This window comes from Cynocephalus volans, chromosome 5 (genome assembly GCF_027409185.1).
Source record: "Cynocephalus volans isolate mCynVol1 chromosome 5, mCynVol1.pri, whole genome shotgun sequence".
Taxonomy (NCBI): Eukaryota; Metazoa; Chordata; class Mammalia; order Dermoptera; family Cynocephalidae; genus Cynocephalus; species Cynocephalus volans.
In genome coordinates, this window is record NC_084464.1 from 87,060,012 (window position 1) to 87,078,826 (window position 18,815).

General features: G+C 32.1%; 1 protein-coding gene across 3 annotated transcripts in view; it reads right to left on the reverse strand.

Annotated features, from left to right (window-relative positions):
* The window catches only part of IBTK (inhibitor of Bruton tyrosine kinase), a 72,639-nt gene that overhangs the window by 30,352 nt on the left and 23,472 nt on the right, over positions 1-18,815 (reverse strand). For 2 of the 3 annotated variants that reach the window (XM_063096644.1, XM_063096641.1), the window contains exons 9-17: positions 17,140-17,263; positions 14,940-15,117; positions 13,083-13,260; positions 11,274-11,873; positions 10,380-10,466; positions 9,443-9,525; positions 9,318-9,355; positions 8,747-8,843; positions 1,144-1,245 (exon numbers count right to left, since the gene is read on the reverse strand). In XM_063096644.1, the coding sequence (XP_062952714.1) occupies positions 1,144-1,245; positions 8,747-8,843; positions 9,318-9,355; positions 9,443-9,525; positions 10,380-10,466; positions 11,274-11,873; positions 13,083-13,260; positions 14,940-15,117; positions 17,140-17,263 (1,487 nt within the window). The remainder of the gene's footprint in view (positions 1-1,143; positions 1,246-8,746; positions 8,844-9,317; positions 9,356-9,442; positions 9,526-10,379; positions 10,467-11,273; positions 11,874-13,082; positions 13,261-14,939; positions 15,118-17,139; positions 17,264-18,815) is intronic. The other variant, XM_063096643.1, reaches the window with a different exon arrangement.

Below are 18,815 nucleotides of genomic sequence, written 5' to 3' on the forward strand. Positions count from 1 at the left end.
AACTGTGCAGCAGGGGCCAAGAAAGAATATCTAAGGGAGGCCAGAAAAGTCAGTCGAACAAGTAAAAATATCACCTATATGTATATTTTACACATATTATATGCTGTGTCCTTTATTTTAATATATTTTTCTTTTCTTGCTTAAAAGGAGATCAGGGCGCTGTTGTTCTCTTTTTGATAACCAAGGAGAAGATAGTCCACAGTGTTCAAGAAAAGTGAGGAAATAAGACATGAGAGCTAAGACAAACTCCTAGCAAGTAAAAATCAGACAAATTTGACGGCAAATCCCTTCACACTTCCTGAAGTAACAATGAAACAGAACAAATATAAGATTAGAAAGCCAAAAGACTTTCATGTCAGGCTAAGGAAATTTAACCCATATTCTAGAGTATATTTAGATATATTAAAAATATCTAAATGGAGAGAGACATAATTACTTCCTATAGAAAGATTAAAGAAAGAGAAAGAGAAGAGAGAAAAAGCATTTAGACTACTGTGACACAACACAGAAGGGATAGATAACTGTGACCTCAACTAGCATAGTGACAATGAGAATCAAAAGGTGGGTAAAATGCAACACAGTTAGGATAAATCAGTTTTGGCAGCTAAAAGAATTTGGGTGCAAGAAACAATGTAACCAATAAAAAATAACTTTTGATTTTAAAGTTAAGTGTTCAGGAGGACCATCAGGCAATTAACTGAAATAACGAACAGAGAAAGAAATAACACTTTGAGAGAAAAGAGATGTTCTTTGTTCAGATACATATCAATGAGAAAGTTACATAAAAATTCCAGTGAATAGTATGAAATGGGTAGTTAAAAACAGTTATGGCCAAGACCATTTTCAAATTCTTACTCTTGAAATTCACAAATAAATTTGACAACATCTTTATTCAAAGTTTTTTGACATTTCAGTAAAAACTAATAATATTTCAATTCTAAGATGTACATATTTTCACTTATTTCAGAGATAAGACTTTGCTTACAAATGATGGCACATAACAATTTAAATGCTTTGACATTTTTCATTGTACAAAAAAAAAATGTCTTATTTTACCATAAAATGGCATCATAAAGTCAATAAAATACAGTAATCCTGAATCAACCTGAAAATATACTAATATTCTAATTCAAAATTACTCACATTTTTCAGTTAGTGCTACTTCACAAATCTCTTTCAATCGAGTTATGAGAAGTTGATCGGCTACCACAAGAACACTACAAATAAAATCCACATTTTGAGATTCTAAAAAAAAGAAAACAAGCATCACTCTTCATTACTTTGTAAACACTTTACCTAGAAAAAAATCTGAAGTAATTAAGAGACTAGAAAAAATAGAATTATGATTATTTTCTAAATAGAATGGCAACTATGATAAATAGTAAATATATCAAAATATTTCTACCTTTTTTTGGTAGAAGGCTGATAAAAACACACCAAAATGCCTTGGCTCATACTAGGACCATAAAATGGCCAATTTGAGTTGATCATTTCAGTCTAGAAGGCTACTAGAATGCCTGACTTGCTTACAATTTCCCATGCTGTTAGAGAAACATTTCTGAAATGAATAGAAGGGAAAGTCAAATCTCAGCATCTCACTTAAAATATATATACATGGGGGGAGAGGAATAATGCTCTTAGTCTTTCTTATTTAAAACAAAATCTGTCATATAAAAAAATTAACTATACGTAGGAGTTCCTTAATTTTAGATAATTTCTTATCCTAAGTACTATTATTAACTTTAAACAACGCCCCTGAGCCACTACCAAAATAACATAAATAGAAAAAAAAAAAAAAAAAGGAAAAGAAGAGAGAGAAAAAAGGATTAAGAAGAAAAGAAAAAAATTAAAATGGTTTTAAAAAATGAGGGAAGAATGAAGTCACTGGGAAGGACAGACTAAGAACTTCTGAAAATGCTCACCTCCACAAAAACAATGTAACGACTGCCAAATATTGTCAAAATAATTTTTTTCAGAATTCTAGAAATCAGCCAAAGCTTGAAATAATCTGAAGAGTGTTTATTTAAGAAAAGTGGCTGAATCTTGCTAAGAACAGTGAGATTTGGGATGGCTGAATCTTGCTAAGAACAGTGAGATTTGGGATGGACACTGTAAGCTTTTCCTATTTAGATCCTCCTCTCCCCTCCTCCATAGCAGTATTGAAAACCTAAAGCTCCACAATCATAGTGAAAATGAGTAGCCTAGCAGCCACCACAGGAGACAGAACAGTTGTGGAGCAACATTATCAAAGAACTGTCATTACTTGACCTGTCTGACAGTTCCCTGGAAACTCTACTAGAAGGGTTTGTCTCTACTTGATCTGACTCAAAGCATGCCCAAGGAGAACAGCCTTTCCCAGGCGCATTTATTGAAAATAATCAGCAGCAATTGTTTACCATTGATGCTGTCTGAGATGATGATAACAGTTGGAACAAACAAGCAGCAGATCAAAAAACAAAAAGAAAAGCTGGGGAATAAAATGTTGATATAGACTGAATGTTTATATTCTCCTCAAAACTCATATGGTGAAGCTCTAATCTCCAGTGTGGCTGCATTTGGAGATGGGGTCTCTAAGGAAGTAATTAAGGTTTAACGAGGTCATAAGAATGGACTGTAATGTAATTAGATTAGTGTCCTTAGAAGAAACACTAGAGAGCTTGCTTGCTCTCTCTCTACACACATGCACTGAGGAAAGGTCATGTGAGGCCATAGCAAGAAGGCACTGTGTATAAGCCTGAAGAGCACTCAACAGAAACTGACCCTGCCAGAACAGAACCTGGAACATCTAGCCTCCAGAACTGTGAGAAAATAAGTTTCAGTTGTTAGAGCCACTCAGTCTGTGGTATTTTGTTAGGGCAGCCTGAGCAGACTAACATAGATATCTAGTTCCAACATATTCCTGTAAATCTAGCCATACATATGCAGAGGGCTATGCACATGCCCAGGAAAGACTTGAGAAGGCCCTAAACTCTCATATATAGCTTATGTTGAGGCTCTACAGAACGAGGAAATAAAAGCCAAGGCAGTGTTCTAAAATGCCTTCCTGACCATTGTCAGCATGTCCCCAACACACACAGAAAACCCACAGGCAACGGTTAGAAGATTTACTGGTTCCAGTCATTTATGAAAATTTCTGTCTATCAGCCAACAAAGAATACACATTTTACAGAATTAGTTCAGAAAGTCATTAAGCAAACAGCAACAGCAAGAACACTCTGTGGATATGGGAGAATTTGATTTCCAGAGTTGCCACATTATTTAAATGTCCAGTTTTCAACAAAAAAAATATTAAATATGCAGAGATGCAACAAAAGATGCAAGTATGACTCACACACAGAAAAAAAAGCAACCAACAGAAACTATCCCTGAGGAAGCCAAGATGCTGGACTTACTGGACAGAGTTTAAATCAACTATTTAAAATATGTTCAAAATACTAAAGGAAACTATTTATAAGAAACTTTGAGGATAATGTCTCATAAAATCTAGATTATCAATGAAGGGATAGAAATTAAAGGTCAAATGAGATTACCCAATCTGAGAAACAGAAATAAAAAAAGAATGAAGAAAAATGAATACTGTGTAAGAGACATGTGGAACACCATCAAGCATACCAAGATACATAGGGGAGTCCCTAAAGGAGAAAAGAGAAAAAGGAGCAGGAAGAATATTTGAAGAAATAATTATTAAAAACTTCCCAAATTTGATGAAAACATGAATCTACACATCCAAAAGCACAACAAACTCCAAGTGGGATAAATTCAAAGACATCCACATCTAGAAACATCATAATCAAACTGTTGTAAGATAAAAACAAAGACAGAATCTCAAAAGCGGCAACAGAGAAACGACTCATCACATGTGAGGGATCTTCAATGAAAGCTGGTTTTTCGTCAGAAATCGTGGAGGTCAGAAGGCAGTGAGATAGCATATTCATAATGGTGGGGAAAAAAAGACAGTAAACCAAGAATTCCATACCCAGCAAAATTATCCTACAAGAATGGAGAAATTAAGACATTACCAGACTCAGAAAATTAAGAGAATTTGTCATTAGTAAACCTACCCTACAAGAGATACTCAAGGCAGTACGTCAGGCTGAAATGAAAGGGTACTTGACAGTAACTCAAATCCACATAAAAAAATAAAGAACACCAGTAAAGGTAACTACATAGATAAGTAAAAAGACAGTATAAATGAGTTTTTTTCTTTGTAACTTGTTTTTTTACCAACTGCATAAAGCAATAAAAAATGTGTGCTGATGGGCATATGATATATAAACATATAATTTGTATGACAATAGAGTAGGAAGGAAAGAGAGCTATAAAGGAACATTTTTGAATATTGAAATTATGTTGGTATTAGTCCAAACAGGACTGTTTTAAATTAAGATATTAATTACAATCCCCAGAACAATCACTAAGAAAATAACTAAAGAAATAAATACAGTAAAAGAAACAAGAAGGGAATTAAAAGAGCACATTAGAAAATACCTATTTAACAAAAAAAGGCATAATCGAGAAATAGGAAGAAAAAGAGAGATCTCAAATCAAAAACATAAGCTTCCACTTTAAGCTAGGGAAAAAAAAGAGCAAACCAACCCAAAGCATTCAGAAGTTAAGAAATAATAAAGATTAGGCTGGGAATAAATAAAACAAAAAATAATAAAATAATAAAGATAACGAATGAAACCCAAACTTCGTTCTTTGAAAAAAACCCAACTAAATCAACAAAGCTTTAGCTCGAATAACCAAGGAAAAAAGGAGGGAAAACCCAAATAACTAAAATCAGGAATGAAAGAGGTGACTTTATATCAGACCTTCCAGAAATAAAAAGAATTATAACAGAATACTATGACTATGAACAGATTTTTATGCCAACTAATTAGATAGCCCAGATGAAGTGAACAAATAGCTAGAAAAATACAAACTACTAAAATTGACTCAAAGTGAATTAGAAATTTTAACAGACCTACCTACAATAAGAGACTAAATTAGTAATCAAAAAAACTTCCCACAAAGAAAAGGCCAGAACCAGATAGCTTCCTTGGTGAATTTGACTGGACATTTAGAAGAATTAACACCAACTCTTCACAAACTCTCCAAAAAGTAGATGAGGAATACTTCTCAACTCATTCAATGAAGCCAATATTATATCCTGACACTAAAACCAGACAAAGACATCACAGGAAAACTAAGACCAATATCTCTATAGATGCAAAAATTCCCCACCGAAATGCTAACAATCTGAATCCAGCAACATATAAAAAGAAATTTTACAACATAACCAAGCAGAAGATCCCTGGAATTAAAGGATGATTCAACAGATGAAAATCAATCAATGTAATACACAAAAATAGAATAAAGGCAAAAAACACATGCTCATCTCAAGAAACACAGAAAAGCATTTGACAAAATCCCACCCCTTTTTATAACAAAAACACTTCATAAAGGAATAGAAAGGATCTTCCTCAACCTGAAAAACAGCAACTACAAAAAACCCACAGCTAACATCACAATTAATGGTGAAAGATGGTCACTACTCTCACCATTTCTATTCAACATAGTACTAGATTATTCTAGCCAGGGTTATTAAGCAAGAGAAAGAAAGAGAATATACGGCATCCAGATTGGAAAGGAAGAAGTAAAATCACTCATATTTGCAGATGATATGATCTTATATACAGAAAATCCTAAGGAATCCACTAAAAACTACTAGAACTAGTGAACAAATTCAGCAAAGTTGCAGGATATAAGATCAATATACAAAAATCACCTGTAATTTTAAAGACTAGCAAAGAACAATCCAAAAATGAAATTAAGAGAACGCTTCCATTCAAAATAGCATCAAAAAATTCTTCGGAATAAATTTAACAAAGAAAATGCAGGCTTTTACACTGAAAACTATGAAAATCACCATAAATTAAAGACAAATAAATAGAAAAAATATCCTGTGTTCACAGGTTATAAAACTTAAAATAAAGAGGCAATAATCTCCAAATTGATCTACAGATTCAAGGCTATCCCTATTAAAAACCCAGCTGCCTTTTTTTGAAAAAATTGAAAATCTAATCTTAAAATTCATATTAAAATGCAAGGGACTCAAAATAGCCAAAACCATCTTGAAAAAGAACACAGTTAGAAGGACTCACATTTCCCAGAATCAAAACTTACTAATCTCAATGGTAATCAAGACAGTGCAGTATTGATATAAAGAGAGACATACAAATCCTGGGATATAATTAAGAATCTAGAAATAAAACCTTACATTTATGGCCAATTAATTTTTGACAAAGTGTCAAAACAATTCAATGGAGAAATAAAAGTCTTTCAACAGATTGTTCTGGAATAACTGGATATACACACACACAAAAATAAAGTTGAACCCTTACCTCACAACACATACAAAAAGTAACTCAATTAGAAGGGTGATTACCAGGGGCAAGGGGGAAAAGGGGAGATGTAAAAAGTACAAACTTTCATTCACAAGATGAATAAGTTCTGGAAACCTCCATGGTGACTACAGCTAATAATAATGTATTATATATTTGAAATTTACTAAGAGAGTAGATCTTAAGTATTCTCACCACAAAATAAAGAAGGTAACTATGTGAGGTGATGAATATATTAATTAGCTTGAATGTGGTAATCATTTCACAAAGTATACATTTATCAAAACATCACATTGCACAATTTGATTATATACAATTTTGATTTGTCAATTATACCTCATAAAGCTGGGGAAAAAATTAACTCAAAATAGATCAAAGATTTAAATGTGAGAGACAGAAGTATAAAACTCTTAGAACAAAGCGGGGGGTAATCAGCATGATCTCAGATTTGACAATAGATTCTCAAATATGACACCAAAAGCATGAGCAACACGTAAAAATAGGTAATTTGGACTTCACCAAAATTAAAAACTTTGTGTTTTAAAGGATATTATCAAGAAAATGAAAACATGAACCCAGAGAATGTGAGAAAATATTTGCAAATCATATATCTGACAAGGCACTAGTATCCAGACTATATAAAGAACTCTTATGACATAATAGAAAGACAAATAATTCAAATAAACAAATGGTGCTGGAATAACTGGATATACACATATAAAAAGACTCTGGATATTTTTCCAAAGAGGATACACAAATAGCTAAAAAGCACATAAAAAGAAGCACAAAATCATTAGTCATTAGGGAAACAAATCAAAACCACAGTGTTACACAGCTTCACACCCACTAGGATGGCCATAATAAAAAAGGCAGGCATTAACAAGTGTTGGCAAGAATAAGAAGAAACTGGAACCCTCATACATTGCCGGTGGTAAAGATAAATGCTATAGTCACCTTGCAAACAGCTTAATTTTTAATTCTTAAAAAATTAAACGTAGAGTTACCATATGACCCAGCATTTCTACTCCTAGGTATATGTCCAAGAAAAATAAAAATATGGTCCCACACAAAAACTTGTGCATGACTGTTTATAGTAACATATTCATAATAGCCAAAAGTGAGGCCAACTCAAACGTCCATCAACTGATGAATGGATAAATAAAATGTGGTATATCCACACAGTGGATATTATTTGACAATAAAAACTAATGAAGTGCTTGTATATGCTATACACAGATGAAACTTAAAAACATTATGCTACGGAACAGAAGTTAGACACAAAAGACCACAAATTGTTTGAGTCTATTTATATGAAATGTCCAGAATAGGCAAATTCAGAGAAACAGAAAGTAGATTAGTGGTTGCCAGGTGCTGGAGATGAGAGAGAATGGAAAGTGTCTGCTAATGGGTAAAGGGTTTCTTTTTGGGGTGATGAAAATGTCCCGGAATTATATAGTGGTAATAATTGTACAAATTTGTAAATATACTAAAAACTACTTAATTGTATGGTTTAAAAGTGTAAATTTTATGGTGTGAATATAATATCAATTTTAAAAAAATGAGACAAGTAGAGAAAAAATACTAAAGTCTCAGCTTACTCCCAAGTACACAAATTTTTGGAAATCTTATCTTCGGTTAATTAAAAACTAACTCCTTTACAAAGACTACCCAGATTTACCCACACAGACTCAGACTCAGATGCTAGTTTCTCAAAAATGCATCTACTTGTTAGAGGATTACTCTATCAAGTTATACTTGTTTTCTGATATGTTTGTCTTCTCCACTAGATTGTTAAGTTTCATGAAAATGGAATAAAATCTTTTCACTTTTTTTCATCCCCAATATACAGCTGAGGATAAAAAACTAATGGTTAGATGCATACCACAGATCAACCAGTACTACTCCAATGACTAAAGATATTTGATAACTAAAACATGATATTATGCCTGGTATAGAACATAAATTCACTAAATTTTGGTTTAATTCTTAGTCTATTTCTTTCATTTCAGATATGATATCATAAAGGGGAAAAATAGACAAGAAAGAACTTAAAGCATAGTATTTGTCAAAACTACATTCTGTTGTCAATTCATTCATCTCAATCACAAAAGTAGCTGGAAATGGAACTGTTAAATCTAATCACAACTATTACATAAAATTCTTTGAGTTCATTTTCACATGAGTAATGAAAACTTTTTTTTATCTGCTCCTTGACTGTTAGTAATCATCCCTATTGCTTACTCTAAATTAAGCTCTTATTGATAGCTTATTTCAAGTAGAGAAGAAATCAACATTCATGTTGATTTTACTATTATTCCATTATAACCTAAATATCTAAAATGCCTAACTTTTATTAATACCTTTTATCACCACAGCTTCATCAGTATAGAGGTAGTCTAAAACAACCTGCAGTATGTCAGAATGTATGGGCATTTCCAGAGCTGCACAACTGGAAGCCTAAATAAATAAGATAAAATAAAGTAAAATAATTAATTTTAAACAATAAAATACTATTACATTCTAATTGGGGTTACTGGTACAAAAAACTCTGAGCAGAACATCACATCAAATGTAAAAGAACATAAGATTTACAAAATACAAAGCTAAAATGAAAAATATTTAAGTCTCATTACAAAAAAGGAACAAAGAAAAATTCAACAAACAAAAATCACACTGGCATTTCCAATACACTTCTAAATCATATGAAGAAATTTTGATTCATGTTGCCTTTTAGCACAATTTTAAATTCTAAATGTTATTGTTTTCTCAACTAGATATTTTCCAGCAAGATTAAGTATAAACAAAGTTCAATACAAATGAAAAATTGAGCTAAAACATTAAGTTCCAATTTTGAACTTCCTTAGTATGTAATTTCCCAAAAATCTAAAGAAGTATAGTTACCAGTCTAGGTGTTTTCTACTTAAATCTTACCTCAATCCATGAACTACTCAGCATACTATGAAAATATTCTGAAAGAAAAAAAAATTTCAACGTAATAAGAACAGTGAAACAAAACTAAAACAAACAGATCAGCAGCTAACAAAAAGTGTACCTACCAAGTCTAGCACAAAGAACACATTTATGACAAGGAAATTCCTTTCCATCCACTGATTTCATGGTCACATCACACAGAAATGAACTGAAAGAAAAATGCTTAATTGAAGCAAGAGCAATTGTTTTGCACATTTAGCAAACAAAAACACTTGGTATAGGATTTGGCTTAACTTTAGATTTTCTCTTAGTTACAGGTATTAAAGAATAAACAATTTGTGGGTACACATACAAAGTATTTCATCTCTCTCCACTCTAGGGAAGACAATAAAGTGCTTTAATAAAAACAATATTTAAAAAGGAAACTGAATACAGGTAAATATTCAAAAAAGATTTTTTCCTATTTTTTCTAGTTTTTCTTTTTTGTTCCAGGCAAACTGTATATAATAGTAAGTGAGATCCTATTTAAAGCTCTTTAATTCACTTACTTATACAACCTATTCTGTGTCAGGCACAGTCTAGAAACCTTCACAGTTTCTTTTGCTCCAAAACCTTTCACCTATAAGAAAAGTATGAATACCTAAAAACAAAACTTTCAATAACATATTCAGAATAGCATACTATTGAAAAAAATATATAGTAAAGCCAATAATTATCACAATGATGAAGATGCATGATTAATTTGGTTTTGGGTTAATATTTTTTACTTATAACAAGATACAAAATTCAGGCAAGAAAAAAAATTAGAAGTTCTTCTCTTCATCAGAAAGTAATCAGAAAGAATGAACTCCCAATGTTTTATTGGGCAGTTGGTATTTTATCCATTCACCTCAGTAGCCATTGAACCATTTACTCACCCCATTTCCATAAATGAAGAAGACTAGAAAAGGTAAGAGGGTATCTGTCTACACATTTTGCTTCATATGTGAGTAAGAAGAGCTCTATTTCCACACTTAGGTGTGGAATTAAAGATAGAAAGTTTATCTTCCTTTCCTAACTTACCATTTTTTCTGATTTAGCTTCAGTTTATTACCAGTTTTCTTGGCAATAACATTAATTTTTTCATTTTCAAATCTGACACCATCTAACCTATCAAGAATAGATAAAAATTAACAATTGGTGAATATATTCCCCTACCAAAATAAACATACAATGAAAACCCAACAAATTAGCTTACATCTGAACATAATTATACTTTAGTATCTTAACAAGCCCCACTCAGAGATAAAGAAATATTAAACCTTTTCTTCAATATGAATTAGAATCCAAAAAATATTAAATATTATTATTGGCAAAAAACAAATCAAAGCCATGGCACAAAGTCTTTCACTGTTTTTAAATAGAAAACATGATATACACTCCTCCCCTACTCCCACCCACAACTAAGATTATACTGTCACAAGCAATATGAATATCTTAAAAAGAGAGAGAGAGAGAGAAATCCAAAGAATCTGATTTATAATGTGACAGATACTGTTGGACACTTGACACATGCTATGTGACAAAAAAATAAGAAATTTGCTGCAGTCAGTAATAGTAGAGCTAAGAGGCATATATAGGTCTAACTCCAAAGTCTTTCTAGCACACCATCCTGCTTGCCACTCCAGATCCATTAAACACTCACACCACAGAGTTCAAACCCACTAACAGCCTTCCTATCCTTTAATGTTCTAATCCAGGGAGTCCCACAGAGATAGCCCTGACAGAAAATGCAGGAAAAACACATCCATGCACATCCCCCCAAAAAAGGAAGGGGGGAGGGGACAAGGGAGAGGGAGGAGAAAGTGGGGGGAGAAGGAGAGGGAGGAAAGCAAAGCAAAGGAAAGAAAAAAAGGAAGAATTTTTAAAAGGAGGATGCAATGAGTTACAAGAACAGATATTAAGGAGGTTTCTTACCTACTACTCAAATTACTGAAGCCAAATTTCTTTGCAACATTTTGCAACATTCTTACAGGATCGTCTTCCCCAACACCTTTTCCTTTTTTTGATTTGTGTTTGCTCTTCTGCCTTTCACTAATTGTATGGATTTGATTAGTTTTGGAAACCTCAAATGTTGACTTCTGACCACCATCTTCATGGCAATTCATTTTATTCAAATGAGAATTCAGACTGCCCTGACAGTCTTCTGATTTTTTGTTTAAGTGTATTCTTGGTTTGAAACCATGAGTTAAAAAGTCACAAGTATCTGTGTATATAAATTGTAAAAGGTATTCAAACAAGTCAGGATGAACCTTTTCTACCACAAAGAGATGGCATCCTGCAGAATCTTCATCTTTCCGGTAAACATCTGTAAATTCTAAAGTAGTACCATCTGAAAGAAACAATTTCTGAAAAAAGTCAGACCGCACTGCCAAAATATATTTATGCGCAGGGAAGATTCTATTGCCAACTTGAAATGTCACATCATGGATACTGTCCATTTCATCTGTTTCCCTCAACAGTTTGCCAAACTCTTCAAAAAAGGATGATGAGGACACAGCTGGAATTTCATAAAGGCTAGAAACAAAACAAAAATAATTTCTACTTTCAAGAAAATGAAAAAAAAATCATCCCTAGACAATTCTCCTTTTAATATGCAATGTTTTATTATTTATTAAACTCAGAAAATTTTAAATTTGTCATTTCCTAAAATATAAGAATATTGCACAGTCTTAGATACTTTTCACCCTTGAATTTTTTTCTATTCCTTTTTATATTTATGTTCTTTTTCTCTCAAACTAAAATGACAAGAATTAAGTTTTCCTTGGAAAGCGATGTTCTCTATTTCCACAAGAAAGTGCCAGAAAAATATAAATTCAAATGGCTGTTCCACATAAATTTTTTAGATAATTAAAAGTATAACTAAAAACATTCAAAAAAAGAATACAGTTCTCAACCTTTTCTTCTTTTACATCTTTTATTGTACAAGTGAAGAAAAACAAATATACAGAGAAAATACTTCAGGTTACAGGTCCTAAATCCCAGAGTAGGTCAGAAACTCAAGTAAAGAAAAACACACACACAGACATACAATCCGTTCTTAATCCTGGTTCTTTCAGTACTGTAGGAACAAAATCATACCTTCCCAATCTATATTTTACCCTTCTAGGTAGGGGGACCAACCTTCCTGGTTTGCCTTGGACTGAATGGTTCTCCAGGAGATAAGATTTTCAGTAATAAAACTGGGGCACACCTGGACAAACCAGGATGGATGAGTCACCCTACTTCTGAGACTTCTTCCTTCTTCAACAGTACTCTTGATGTTTATTTTAACCTGATATTTCTCTATTAAGGTAGCTTAGGAGATTTGCACTGGGATTCAGACAGCCCTACAAATGGCTCTACACCACCTCTTCTTTTGTCAATTCTCAACTTATTCAAGGGTCAGAAACTTTTGCAAACTGCTTGAAAAATATTTACAATACATTTCTCAGAATCTGAGAAACTAGAGTACATCTTAAAGTACTTACAGATAAATTTTGTTAGTGCATGTATATGCATCTTCAACATTTTCAATAAATATCAGTTTATAGACTAATGGGAACACTTATCATTCCCAGTATAACAAATTCTACCTTCGGGTTATCCTGGTAACACGATTACAGGTCTAACTTCTCTACAGTCCTCGGCAACAGCTATTCAGTTAACTTTGCACCAGAAGCTACTGAACACAAAAGAACAGTGACTGTTCCTTCTAAAAATGAAATTTAATATATAAAAGTATACCTTGTTTTAGGATCTGACTGCAGGATTGCAAAGTTGCACCCACTTGGATCTGTGCTGATGCTAACAGCTCTATGGGCAAACGTAAGCTTCTCAAGTCGAATTCTTTCATACATGTTATTTATATCAGAGACACAAGACACATCTGATGAAGAATTATGAAGACTTGATAAAATTTCTGCTAAAAAGAAAAAAATAAAACTACCATTAATCAAGGCTTTATTGAAACTATTAAAAGGATTTAGGAGTAAATGAGGCAGGAAAACAATTGGGAGAAAATGAAAATATTTTTCAAATACATTAAGTCCTTTTGAAGAACTACATCTTCTCTCTCTCTAACACAACATTTTGCACCAAATATATTGGTTGTATCACACAAGAAATTTTTGATGGGTCAATTATCAATTATCCATGATTTCATGTCTTTCAACAAACATCCTCTATACTGCAATCAAAGCTATCTTTGTAAAAAGCAAATCTAGTGTCATACTAGCTTTTATAGTTCCTCACCTTGCCTTAAAAATATATAAATTTAGTATCTTCATAATCTATTTATTTGCTCCCTCCCTTCCTCCTCCCTCTTTCTTGCATTTATTCAGCAAATATCTGAGTGAACATACTGTGCTAATGTGATACAGTGATCATCAGTCTATCCCTAGTGATACAGTAGTGAACAAGAGAGACATGTCTCCACCCTCATGGAATACAAAATCTAGTAGAGAAGACAGATATTAAACAACTTATTATATCATTACAAGTCAAACCAAGGCTATGAAAGCAAAGTATATAATGCTTGCACATAGACAGAAAATTTGCATGTGAAGAAATTATTCTGGCTGTAGTCTGAAGAATGTTTTAAGTAAATAAAGAATAGATATAAAGAGGCCATTTAGAAAGATACTTTAAGCCCAGAAAAAGAATAAAAGATGATATAGGTTGGGGATGTAGCAATCAATCTGGAGAAAACTGGAAAGATTTCAGAAACATTTGAGGCAGAAATTATAAAAGTTGGTGACTGATTGCATGTACTGGGTGAAGGAATATGAGGTGTCAAAGATAACCATTTACTAAGACAGAAAACAAGAAACAGATATGAGAGCATGAGATCATAAATTCAGTTCCAGATCACTAGGCATGACTAAGACCCAATTCTAAGGACTTCCAATACTAACAAGTCAAATCTGTTTTCTGGTTACTCTCTCAAATTCACTCTGTGGGTATTTCAGTCTTAGGGGTCTTACTAATTATCCCCTGAAACTCAGTTCTTCCAATTTCTATGTTTTCAAGAAACTTATACGTGCATAGTAGCATTTGTCTCAGTGAACTGCATTTAGATACATATATATTACTTCTACAAGCTTGAGTGCCTCAGAACAGGGGTTCATTTTATATATTTTTGTATAATTTAAACCTCACTCTTTATCTGGCACATAGTAAATATACCTTACATGTTTATAGACTAAAATAATCTATAAAGAAATAAAAGAAATACAACAAATCAATAAATTATCTAAAAATTCCTTTATGGCTTTATGATTTTGAAGAATATGTTTATATTTTTCTGAGTAATTATAAACATTAACATACAATAACTGATTTATTCATACAACAGATGACTTAATGAGGGACTACAATGTGCCAGGAAGTATGTCAGGAGATATGCCAAATGCTAAGGACACAGTGGAATAACCATGGCCCTTGCCATCACTGAACTTAATCTAATAGAAGACAGGCACTTTTTAAAAACGCTAGTCACAAAGATAAATACATAAACACATAAGGGGAAAACCTAACAATACTTGTCAAATTAAAGATTAATTGAAAGGTACTTTTATGTGCCATCCACACATATGAACTGACCTTTCTTTTCAGAACTCTTTCTTTTTTCTTCAAACCATTTCCCTCTAAATCCTTCCCCATCCTGTGTGACAAATAGAATTTCATTTCTATTTAAAGCAATATCAGAAATGTAGACCTGGCGTGGATAGGCCCATCGACACTGCTTCAAAGAACTACTGACTGATCTCCAGCAAAACACCTAAAATAAAACCAAATCACACTGGGATATAAAGCAATGTAGAATCTGAAGAAACAAAACCTGAAATCAAAAGACAATATTGTCAAAACAAAAGCTCTAATTAGTATGTTTCAATGTTCATCCGTCCACAGAAAAAGACAGATACTATAAAAGTCAAAAAATAAAAAACAAAAGTCAAAATTACTTTAAATAACTACATCTCTCAGAAAAGTACATTATGCAAACAAGAAGCAATAAAAATTATTTCAAACACACTCTTCTTCAGGAGAGGTCATTTTTGGCATTACTCGCTTGGGGCAAATAAATCTGCTATGATGCTGAAGAAAACCAAACTCTTAAAGCTAAAACTGACATGTCAGCCTTGCTGTAGTTCCATCAATTTATAAGAAGAATGAAAATTACCCTATAAAAATCCAAACTTTACTCTCAGGAAAAAAAGTAGATGTATGCATAACTCAATTATATAACTAAAACAAAATTGCACAAATAAAAAAATTGTCATGGTGTTTAATGGTTTCAAATGGTTTTGCAAACCTTAGTGTTCCTGAGAAGTGGTTCAGGAACTATTGCCAAGAAAGGGAGAGAATGATGACAGATGGGGTGTTAGGCTTCCCAATTCATTGTATACACAGAGCAGCTCTTTTTATCTGTTTCATATATTGGTATTCCAAGTAGGATTTCATTTGGAAAATTAAAACTGATTTTTAAAATTCCAATTCCCTCATAATCAACTTAAGAAAACTAAAGTACAAAATGTATCTGCCAAGCTCATTCAAAAATCATTTACACACAAAAAAAGACTATAATGATTGAGATTGATCGATTCCTTCAGAACTTGGTTTTCATAGTGACTGTATTTTGCAGGAAGTAAATATACAGAAGTATAAACTAAATCCATATTAATATAAGTACAAGTACTCCCAAAGTCAAACATAAGTTTTTATACTCATCTCTTTTATGTATTCCCATGCCTCTGTTTCCTTCTGTTAGTACAAATTACAACTCTAATTCTTAAACCTACTTTCCTCTATTAAAATTATCAACTGCAGAAACTTATGCCTATAATGAAGCAGTAAGTGAAGATTTATAATTAATTTTCAATTTCTAAAATGTCAAGTTTTACAGAGCTTTATCAACCTCAGAACACATTATTTTTTTTATTTTATAAGCAAAACCCAGAAAGTTATCTGTTCACAGTACATAAAGTCACAGTGTATAAATTTTTCAGTATTACTAATGCATATTTTTAAACATAATTTTTTAAATTTAAATATATTATTTAAATTTAAATAGCTATATTTATATATAACACACTGATAATTTAAGTATATACTTAGATATTTATAATTTTAATCTGTACCTTAAATTAACAATCTTATTAGAGAAATGTACTGATATGTTTGCACAGGGAACTGAAACTAGAACTCTCCTTTTGAGATAAGAGATTTTTTATATACCAATGATCTAAAAATACACTATCTTTTATATACATTGTGGATAGTTAAAAACTGCATATAGATAAGAATTTTATATGTGCTGAGGATAATAAATGAAAATCGATGGAGAAACAAATTATTTTTTTTTAAACTGCATACACACACACACACACACACACACAAGGGTGCTTCAAAGTATTATTTTTCAATTCTATTTTTCCACAAACTTTTTGAAGTACCCCTGAGAGAGAGAGAGTGTGTGTGTGTGTGTGTGTGTGTGTGTGTGTGTACACACCAAATAACCCAGTAAAATCCCTTACTTATTTTCATTTCATGCACAATACAATAAATTAACTTTTAAATTACAGTTTAACAAAGCAACACTGCACAACATTAGATTAAATGTTGTCATACTTCTCTGAAATACCAGCTCCATACTAATTAGTATTGAATGTCAAAAATCAGTAGGGAAACAAAGTTAATAGGAATCATCACTAAAATAGCAATACATTTTCACATTATCAGATCCTCTATAGCTATCAATTGAAAATAACATTACCACACTTTCACATAAATATATACTTACCCTTCCAGCTCCATCCATTGCAAGAATGCAAATTTTTTGACCCTCATTTTCTTCCAAATGTTCAGGATCAACTTTGTATTCCATGAGACCCCCAGATACAAGAATTTTTTTCAAGTTCAGTTGTCTGGGTGAAAAAAAAAAAAATCCTAGATTAATATGTTCTTGAGAATACACAAGCTAAACATTAAAGAAATTACTATTTATTTGTTTATTTATTTTTTAAGACCAGTAAGGGGATCTTAACCCTTCACTTGGTTTGTCAGCCCCGCAATCTCCGAAGTGAGTAACCGGCCATCCCTATATAGGGATCCAAACCCACAGCCTTGGTGTTATCAGCATTTCACTCTATCAAGTAAGCCATGGGCCAGCACTAAAGAAATTACTATTTAAACAATAATCTATAAGTGATTATTACAAAAGTTGAAGTGAAAAGATTTGGTCTTTGGTATCCCTAGTCCTTCCTTTCTATAAGCTTCTACATTAAGGTGGCTGTTTCTTTCTATGGCAGGTCCTTCTCTCTCAAACACTTCTACTCACAGACACACACATTAAAAACCAAAAGCCATGCTTGTACACATTCACTCTGCAGTTTAAATAATTAGTAAAGCTATAAGCTTCTGAGTATATTCACATTTTAACAGAAAAGAAAAATTTTAAACCTCAAAACTTAATAAAAAAGCTTAACTTCAAACATAGCCAATCCTAAGTAGATACAGCTTACTAGGAAAGTCATCACTACTGCTATTTTAATAACTCATCCATTAGGCTCACATTTCATTATATCTGCACATCTGACGTGTGCAGCACTGTGTGAAACCTGCCTGATGCTATTCCAATGATTGTCCTTCCTTTCAGGTAGTTTGCTGCATTAAAGAAAAAAAATCTTTTCAAAATTACTATGCTCTAACTTAATCTATAATAAAAGAATTTTCTTAGTGAAACCTTGGACATAACTTATAGTTATTCAACTTGACGTTATAAGGGCAAGTTTTATAAATGTTAACTAAAAATATAACCGAACATCCAACAAATCACCTCGTGTTCAGAAAAAAATCTATTTAGTTGATTCTAAGAAACATCTACGTTCACACTTTCATGTTTCCATAATTAAAATATGACCTACAACTGAAGTTAAAAGTAATTCCAATTGTTATACAGAGAAGATAAGTTATGACAAATTGTTGTCTGCATTTTCTGCTCATGAGTAACTTAATGAATGGTATCTGTTTATGACATTACTATTGCTTTTACATTAACAAAAGTACATTGTGGCATTTAGATTTGAACTTTAAATCTCTATTAGCTTTAAAAGCTAACAGCTATCCTCTAGAATTCCTGCATATGACTGCTTCCATTAGTTCAGCTATACTTTTCAAGAATCAGTTGTATTTGTGCAAAGACCTATTTCTGTACTTATATTTATTAATATAATTATATAATGAAATACTTTAAAAACAGATGAAATCTTAGTCTGAAAAGATAAAATGTTTTCAACAAAAGAATTCTTTGGAATGACGATATGAGTAGCAAAAAACTTCTATCAAATCTGATAGATTAATCAACTACAAAATATTTTAAAATGTAATAAAAATATAGGATTTTGCACTTACATTACTTTATAATTGTTTTTAAGCACTTGCTCCTTAAATCATTTAAAATGAAATCACAGGTGACAC